The sequence below is a fragment of the Canis lupus genome, chromosome 16 (assembly GCF_048164855.1).
Source record: "Canis lupus baileyi chromosome 16, mCanLup2.hap1, whole genome shotgun sequence".
Lineage (NCBI taxonomy): Eukaryota > Metazoa > Chordata > Mammalia > Carnivora > Canidae > Canis > Canis lupus.
Genome location: NC_132853.1, coordinates 27,013,883 through 27,023,104, shown reverse-complemented (window position 1 = coordinate 27,023,104; position 9,222 = coordinate 27,013,883). Strand labels below are relative to the sequence as shown.

General features: G+C 41.2%; 2 protein-coding genes across 4 annotated transcripts in view; one reads left to right on the top strand and one right to left on the bottom strand.

Annotated features, from left to right (window-relative positions):
* Positions 1 to 441: 441 nt before the first annotated feature.
* On the bottom strand, positions 442 to 4,844 carry LOC140606396 (uncharacterized). Its single transcript, XM_072779738.1, has 2 exons — positions 2,778 to 4,844; positions 442 to 1,160 (listed from the first exon to the last, which is right to left on the bottom strand). The coding sequence occupies exon 1, from the start codon at positions 3,897 to 3,899 to the stop codon at positions 3,111 to 3,113; it is 789 nt and encodes a 262-aa protein (XP_072635839.1). The 5' UTR covers positions 3,900 to 4,844; the 3' UTR covers positions 442 to 1,160; positions 2,778 to 3,110.
* Positions 3,429 to 9,222, top strand: part of CLTC (clathrin heavy chain) — a 66,547-nt gene continuing 60,753 nt past the window's right edge. For 2 of the 3 annotated variants that reach the window (XM_072779701.1, XM_072779699.1), the window contains exon 1: positions 3,429 to 3,939. In XM_072779701.1, the coding sequence (XP_072635802.1) occupies positions 3,898 to 3,939 (42 nt within the window). In that variant the 5' untranslated portion in view covers positions 3,429 to 3,897. The remainder of the gene's footprint in view (positions 3,940 to 9,222) is intronic. The other variant, XM_072779702.1, reaches the window with a different exon arrangement.

Below are 9,222 nucleotides of genomic sequence, written 5' to 3'. Positions count from 1 at the left end.
ATGGCTTTGTAAATGTTTCTTTTCAAGTGACCTTTGACCTAATCAGTTTCTTGTCCAGGGCCAAAATAAAGCGGGCACTATAGGTTGATAACCTGAGTCAGTGTATTTGATATGCTGCTTTTTACATAATCCTGTGGGATTCATATCAGTGGCCTTTGGGGGCTGAGATGTTTCAAAGCTGCTGTTTAAGTGGCAAAACCACTTATTGGATAAATGCTAAAGTATATCCCTCTTGGTTCATTAAAATCTGAATTTTAAATCATTGGTACAGTGGGTTAGGCTTGAAGTTCTGCTTTAAAATTAATCTCGGGCAGCCCAGGTGGCTCAGTGGTTTAGCGCCGCCTTCAGCCCAGGGTGTGATCCTGGAGACCCAGGATCGAGTCCCAAGTCGGGCTCCCTGCATGGAGACTGCTTCACCCTCTGCCTGTGTCTCTGCCTCTCCCTCTCTGTGTCTCTCATGAATAAATAAGTAAAATATTTAAAAAAATAAAAAATAAAATTAATCTCATGATGTTTGAGAAATACCTTTACTTGGTGGCTCATGCTGTTTTTAAAAGGTCAAGTTAAAAGGCAGGGGCCTTAATTTGGGGGCTGCTTAAACAACTATCAAGGAATCCAATGAATGTTCTGAGGTGTCATTCTCACTGGTTGTTTTATATATAATTTTTTTTATATAAAACATCATAATATTATATTTTACATTGTATATACATGGTATTTCCTGGCATTAAATATAAAATTAGGGATAGAATAACAGTTTCTTGTTCAAGTTTTTGAGAAACTGACACTCCTCAAAATAGCATATGAGCAATGCAGTTTTTGCTAATGGTACTTGCTGTGACTCAGAGTGAGGAACTACTATTGAATATTCTGATTAAAATAGCTTAAAATCGGAAGAATTTGACCATTTATTTGTATTAATATGGCTACTTAGTAAAACATTTTCTGAAACTAATAGCTGGGATGATACTACATTAATAGCAGTAGATATAGGGGTGCCTGTGTAGCTCAGTTGGTTAAGCATCTGCCTTCAGCTCAGGTCATGATCCCAAGGTCCAGGGATGGAGCCCCACACAGGCCTCCCGTCTGAGCAGGAAGCCTGCTTCTTCCTTTCCCTCTGTTGCTCCCCCTGCTTATGTTCCCTCACTGTCAAATAAAATCTTTAAAAAAAAAAAGAAGAAGATACATTAAAAGACTTTGTCATAGTTAGGAAAACGCCCCCCCCCCCCCCCCAAGCCAGCATTTTTGTTATCTGATTTACAAGTTTATCTTCTCTAACTTAAGATAGCACCTGAAAACAAAGCCATTTGGTTATTGCTCAGGTAAATGGGAACAGTGACTCAGCCTTCAGGACTTCTCAACCAAGGGAAAACCTTTCCTGTCTTGATACCATTAGCAGGAACAGCTTACTGCCATGAAAAGCTCTCTTTATTACCTCAGCCCAAATTATTGATCTTTAGAATGCACAGGTTTGGGTTTTAATGTTTATCCTCTGGATCATTTTTCCTCTTGAAAAATTTTGGATTTATTGATTTGAAGGATACAGTGTTAAAAATGAACTGGTAAATTGTAATCTATTTTTCTTCTGTCTAAATGACTTCTGAAAACAATGCATTTATTATATTTCTATGTGTGATGACACAGCAGTCATTAACAGAACCTCAGTGCACTTTCGGTTAGATAGTCCAGTCCACACATTCAAAGATCCAAGCTAAAATCAATTGCTTTGGGAATTCTAAATGTACTTAAAATTACAGGTCTCTATGAAAATGCACGACAATTATTAACAAATTAAAGAAAATTTTGGTGATCCATTCAAGATACAGCTCTTGTATCCCAGATTTTGAGATTAGATATGTAACCTGATTAAGCTACTACTTTTACTGTAGTAAAACAATAACACCTTTAGATTTTTAACTTAGAATTTTTCTAATTCCAAAAAGGATTGAAAGCAGCTATTAAACTGAAATTAGAAAGGTTATTTCAAATGTCGCAGAATACAGAACATCTTGAAGCATTTGGCCTAATAAAACAAAACGCAATTTTGCCTAGCATAAATACTCTTACTCTTTGCAGAACAGTCTTCTGTCTCCTCTCTTACCTGCCAAACATTCTTCTCAATTCGTGTGATATATTTTGGGAAAAACATTAAAAGCAATTTAAATGATTAAGCAAACCTCTCTAAGCAAAATTGCTTAACACACAAAATTATTTTACACCTAATAGGGTTTTATGTTTAATTGAAAAGGGCACTAAAAAGGATTACAGTGAAAAAAAATAAATAAATAAAAAGGATTACAGTGTACTTGTTTTTCCTCAAGATCTTTCTGGAAAAATAACATCTGTTATAAAGATGAAAGGCGCAGAACTAAATTCTTGTATTCTTTATTGCATTTGTGTTAATAATGAAATACTACAGCTTACACCTTAGAAATAAAGCACTGGAAAGGTTATTAATTGATAATGAATATTGTAGTTATCTTAATGCTGTTGGAAGACAAGATTCTCCAGCTTTGAAGTACTTACTTTCCCAAATACTGCTAATTAACTGGCAATGTGAAAGTGGTCCCACTGAAATACACCGCTAATAGTTAACCCCGTTTTCCAAAAATGTTTTTAGCCACACCTTAGAAGAACCTCAGAGGTTTCAAACCACCCCCTTAAACTCATTATCGAAATCTCTGACTCCTTATTTGCTGTCGCTAAAAAACTTTGCCTGCCACAATTTTGGCCCCATTCTGTAGTATTTACGAGGTACTCAAGGTCTCTATACTAACCTAGACCCGTATCACATACATGTCGGCCAAAATGTCCGCAGAAATAAGAAAGCTATCGCCAAGCCAGCCGAGACACCTCATAAACGGCCTTCACTGTCCTTTGAGCCAATTATTTAGGTAACATACAAAGAGACTGCTGGTTCTAGTTAGAATCCCACCGTCAGCTTCTCTAAGCGTCAGAAGGGTGTGCATAAGGGCAGGGGAGATCTCCAACCCCATCTCATTCCTCCACCCTGAGACGTAAGAAACCACCCACGGTACGAAAGCAGGCGGGGGAGGAATGCTGCAGCCGGCTGCCAGGAAAGCGCTCTGCTAGGAGGCCGTTTCCCTGAGTCACGGAGAGGGCGGGCGGCTGGGCCCACCTGCCCAAGCCATGTCCTCTTCGTGAGGGGCTCCGCTTAAATAGGCAGGGCCCACAGGGTATGGGAATAGCACCGCTATGCCCCGACGCGGCCCAACAGCCACAGCCATTCCCGAGAGACTGCCTCTCCCCCGAACTCGCTCTGTATTCTGGCAGCAGTCAGCCGACCCTTCCCGACCAGCATCACGTGCACGCGGAAGTGCGTGGGTGGGACCGAAGCGCCCACGGAAATGACGTCGCTCACTGCTAGTCGCATGATGTGGCAAAATGCAAAAAAAAAAAAAAAAAAAAGCGGGGGGAGGAAAAGCAGGAGGCTGGGGAAAGTGATGAGTCCAAAAAAGTAGTCCCTTTGAGTCCTCTAATTTACCCTCGTAGCGCAGCAGCAAGCGAGGTTCTCGGCGCACTGCGCCCCGAATTCCTGCGCCCCACTGCACCGCGGCACTCCGTGGAGGGGTACATAAGACGGAGGGGGTGAGGTGACTTGGGCGGAGTTCTGTCGTCGGGATCCCTCCGCAAGGCTCAGCCGTTTCCGGAGTCTGCGCTGCGCCCGGTTCCGCCATTGCGGCTCTCCCGGACCCTGGAGCCTCCGCCCCCGACCCGAGCTCTTTCGTCTGCCTGCCAGTTTCCTGCGTCCCCGGAGAGTATCCTGCTGAGCCCAGCCTCCCCCCTCCCCCTTCTCCTCCTCTCCCTTGGAGAGCCCGGGCAGCCACTGCCCCGCAGCCCCAGTGACAGGAGGAGACCATACACCCCGACAGCGCCATGGCCCAGATTCTGCCAATTCGTTTTCAGGAGCATCTCCAGGTGCGGCCGGGCCCGGGCCAGTGAGGGCTGTGGAGAGGGTGATAGGAAGGAAGGAGCCGGAGTTTGGGCCCAAGTAGAAAGAGCAGGATGGGAGGGGTGTGGGTATTGGTGCTTGGGGTAGGTGGAGGACGGGGGCGCTATCTTGGAAAGCTTAAGGGTTAACGACGTGGGGCTTGGATAGAAAGGACGAGAGTCGGGGTGCAAAGGGCAGCGAGGCCAGGCCTGGGTTCGAGGGCCTCTTTTCACTTCCTGGGTGATAAGAACTGCGCATTCTAACTCCCTCCCCTTTCGCCGTTTTATTCAGTTCATTCATTTGTGTAGATTGGGCGGGCGGGGGCAATTCTTCCGCATGTCCTCCAGAGCAAGGATTTTCATCCTCCTAGGCCAGTGCAGAGCTGTCACCTACCATTGCTCTTCTCTTACCCTTTCCCCTTCGTATCTGCACCCAACAGTTGTGGGGCGGGTGGGCTGGGGAGGAGCAACCTTTTTTCTTCCTCCCTCTGCGGCTCTCTACTGGGAAAGGCACCTTCCCCTGGGGGCTGTGGGTACGGCGGCGACTAGCCTCTTGCCTTCCCCGAGGCAGTAGGAACAGAAGGTCACTGAAGGAACAGAAGGAGGATAGAATGGGGGAACTTATTTCTCAGGGCGGTGTCAGTCTCAGAGTGCGTGGGGTCAAGGTCCCTAGGGGTATTCTTTTTTTTTTTTTTTTTTTCCCCTTATTTCTCTAGGGATGGTGTGGCTTTTATTCCCTCTTTCGTTTTAGGAGGTAGGAAAGAGTTATCAAGAGGTTATCTCGGGGTCTGCTGGAGTGTACTAGATAGTTGTGGGCTTGGTGTAAGTACCTCCCTCAGGATTGCATGGAATTGAACCGAGCCCTGGAGATAGAGCACACCTGCTCTGAGACATGCAAAGTTATTTGGTCTGTAATTGGCTTCCTTTTAGTAGGTTCTAGAGTTCTTTCCCATGGTGCATTTTCCTGTAGGCAACATACTGTCTTATCTGGCAGTGTGCCTGCAGCGGGCCGAAGCAGATGATCATTGGAGGGCTTGACTGAATTAAGCCTCTGTGAGCTTCTGATTTTTTCTTAGTTCACCAATCCTGGTTTTACTTTGGCTGCAGTAATTTATTCATATTAATTTGCTTTCTTCCCAAATATTCCCTTAAAGAGGCCAGCCTCAGCTCAGTCTTCTGAAGGCCTAAATTCATAATGATGAAAGATGCAACGATTTGACATAATATTAACATTAGTGACCTATTGGACACCTTATCATTGAAGACTATTTACTTTCTCCAGGTGATACACATAAAGGATTCTTGTTAATAAAAAGGTTGAATATGAATATTCAGACTATGGTAACAACCTCATTTCTTTACAGGTATTCTCTTGGCTTGCATGAGCAAGAAAATTTTTTACCTTTAAGTCTTAAAATGTAAGGAATCTAAAAAATAAGTAAAGCACTTCAGTCATCTGTAGTTTTCAGATAACTCGTCTGAAGTAATGGAGCACTTAAAAAAGGTTTAAAAATGTTAAATGAGGGAGTGGACACAGAAGTTACTGTTTTTGCTCAATTCAGGTTTTAATTGCTGTGGTTATTTCTGTTAAAGTGGGGTGTAAATGAACGTAGAAGGCTAGAAAGATATTTTTGGGTGTGAGGTGAAAACAGGCTCATCCTCACATTAGAGTGTTTCTGAAATATCTTTCTGCAGACAGAATGTTTACAAATTATAAATGGCAGGTACAGTTGTGTTTACAAGGCAGAGGTATATCCCATTAGTAAACCTTCTTTCTTGACTAGTGGTGGTTTGGGCAGTAGCTTTTCATTTTTATTAAAGAGGAGACAATTGTTAAATAATCCCAAAGATTGGAATCCAGCCTTGTCACTAATTGAAGACAGATTTAATATGGGTGTGATTTCTGAGTTTCTGCACATACTCAAGTGAGACCATTTTCTTCTGAAATAATTTGAAGATTTGAGTATAAAGCAGCTTTGCAAATGTATTTGAAAAATTCAGCCATTTTTTGTAGTAATACGTCATGCCCAAAGTTAAGCTTGCTACTCCAGATGATGATTCATTGCTCAGAGCCCCAATCAGTAACCTCTTCCAGAATATCTCCTAACTTCTCATTTTTATCCCTTACAAAATTAATAAAGATGATTTTAATTGATATCTCAGGGTTTTTTTTTTTCTGAGTCCTGCCAGTTCAAATAGCAGAAAACTTCCGAAACACTTAGAATAAAAATTGGGAACAAGAATTGAGGAACTTGAGTGTAGAATTAGCTTTTGTGAAAGTTTCTAAAGGTGAACGGTAAATTTGTTTTTAACTACTCTGGCCGACTGAAGTATCTGTCAGCAAGGCTTGGAAATAATCAAATGAATGTTAATATTTAAAGTTATGAAGTATTTTGCTTTTTGGGTTTTTTGTTTTTTGTTTTTTAGGATAGGCTGATAGTCAACAGATGAGTGCCTATTTGAGCAAGACATTGCTAGAGTTGCAGATTCTAAAAAAAAAAATCCTAGACTACACATAAAATGTTGCTTGGAGTTCTCACTTCTTGGCACATTAAGTTTCTTTATGCCATTTGCACATTCTGCTGTATTCCCAGGTTCTTAGGTTCTGCAATAAAAAAATCTCCCCACTTTTTTCTTTTCCCTTTGATCCATAAATGCCAGCATGGAATGTGTTGTGAATTATATGGTAGGGGTTCTTACTATGGTTGTTTTGATTTGAAAACAGTGCTCAGTATCACTGTGATATGCTATATGCTTAACTGTACTGCTTGGAGAGGCATACTGCCTGGAATTCTGCTACAGACTAACCTGGGAATGACCCCCAATCTTAAGATACATCACGTTTTTCAGAATTTTCCTAATGGTCAGTTTACTTAGCTTAAAGGGGTGTGGCTAATTCTAGTGAATATACTTTCACTCTATTTAGGAAATAATTTAAGACATGGAACTGTGTGCGTGTGTTTATAGAATCACGATCATTTTCATTTTAGTGTAATACATGATTTTAGAAACCATAACCTATGATATTTGAATTATATTTAACAATATATTTTTCCTGTCACTGATGTGGTTTTTCCTTTGGAGTATTACTGTCCAGTAGAACTTTCTTCCAGGGTGCCTGAGTGGCTTAGCTGGTTAAGCAGCAGACTCTTGATTTTGGCTCAGGTCATGATCTCAGGGTTATGAGATGGAGCCCTACTTTGGGCTCCACACGTAGCATGGAGCTTGCTTAAGATTCTGTCTCTCCCTCTCCTTCTGTCCCTCCCTCCCTTAAAAAAAACAACATTCTTTCATGATGAATATTTATACTAGGTACATAGGGATAGTGAAATGTGGCTTGCTGACTGAGGAGCTAAGGTTTTACTTTATTTCTTTTTAATTAATTTAAATGTAAGTGGCCACATGAGGCTCTTGTCTATGACATTGGACAGCACAATTACAGGCCAAACTGATGGGCTTTGTAAGAGTGAAGATTTATCTGATTATCCACATTTACATTTTATTAACTACAATTAAAACATTATTTGAGAGTAGTAGTTGGAAAAAAAGTGTTGGTTGAATACTGTCTCTTTTGGGATGTGGTAGTGATGAACAATGATTAATGAATGGAGAGAACAGCAGACTTCTCGTGAGAGCCTGTTTTTCCCTATGACTGTGGTTTGGTGTTTTCAGGTCTTCACTTAATCCCTCCAGACATCCTTATTAAATAAAGAGAGTGAAATTCTGCCCAAGGGAATACTGTCAGAATAGAATTTGATCCTGGGTCTTCAGATACAAAATATTTCATGAAAATAGAATGGCTGTGAGAGAAGTTATACAATATCCTACTGTACTTTTTTCTGTTGAACTTTGCTCTGAGAGTGTTATAATTTGACCCAGAATGTTGTCATTTCAGTGTGTAAGGAGTATAACATTTTCTTTTCTTTTTTTTTTTTTTTTGTAAGATTTTATTTATTCATGAGAGAGAGAGACACACACACACACACACACCTGGGGGGGGAGGAGGTGGCGGGGGGGGCGGGGGCGGGCAGAGACATAGGCAGAGGGAGGAGCAGGCTCCATGCAGGGTGCCTGATGTGAGACTCGATCCCGGGTCTCCAGGATCATGCCCTGGGCTGAAGGCAGCGCTAAACCGCTGAGCCACCTGGACTGCCCAACATTTTCAAATGAGATATTTTACCTTCCTTTTTGAGGATACTGATTTTTCAAAATCTGGTGTGTATTTTACACTTAGACCACATCTTAATTCAGACCCTATTTTCATTAGAAATATTTGATCTGTGTTTAGCTTTCATAATATTTGCAGTTGAAATAGCAGATTTGCATATCTAGGTTATTCCAAACATACTTAAGTTTTCCATAATTGAATCAATTATCAGTTACCATTTTGTTTTAATTATTTTAATTTTAAAATCTGTCACAGTAACCACATTTCAGGTGCTCAGTATCACATGTGGCTTGTTAAATGTGACTCCACTATAGAAGAACACAAGGTTAAGACTAACCTCTTCTTTTTCTCAGTAAAATAGGCCTACTGCCTCAAAAAGTTACCATAAAGGCCTGAAATCATTTATGTGGAAGTATTTGGTGTAGCACTTTAGGAACATTGTTAGCTATATAGTTTTTGTCTAGTGTATTTTATTCCTGTATTTCACAACAAGTGACACAGTATTTTTTTTGCAGACCTAGATATTTATGATTTATAAATATTTGGTACCTAAGATTTGAGTACTTACCAGCAACTGTGTTAGACTAGGGATAGAGTCGTGAACAATACCGACTATAGCTTACATTGATGAGTTGGCAAAGGCTGTCAACACATGGTTGCAACCATGGATGTTATTCAATGTTAGATGCTGTGCAGGACTTAATACAAATATTCATATGATACAAAATCGATCCCGGTTTGAAACTGTGCGCAAAAGAAAGAAATCTTTAAATCACTTTTTTTTTTTTTTTTTTTACGGCCCATGAGCACTTGCTGTCTGCCATTGGTACATTTTTAATTAGTGTTCCTTGGTCAGATACATTTGTTAAACCTGATCATATTTGATAAAATACCCACCTGGAATGCCAGTCAAACCCATGCTAGTGTTATATATGTTCTTCTATAAGATGGTAGTGTTAGGGGCACCTGGGTGTCTCAGTTGGTTAAGCAGCTGTCTTTTGCTCTGGTCATGATCCTGGGGTTCTGGGTTCAAGCCCTGCGTTGGAGACTATGCTCAGCCAGGAATCTGCTTTTACCTCGACTCTCCCTCTGTTCTCTCTCTC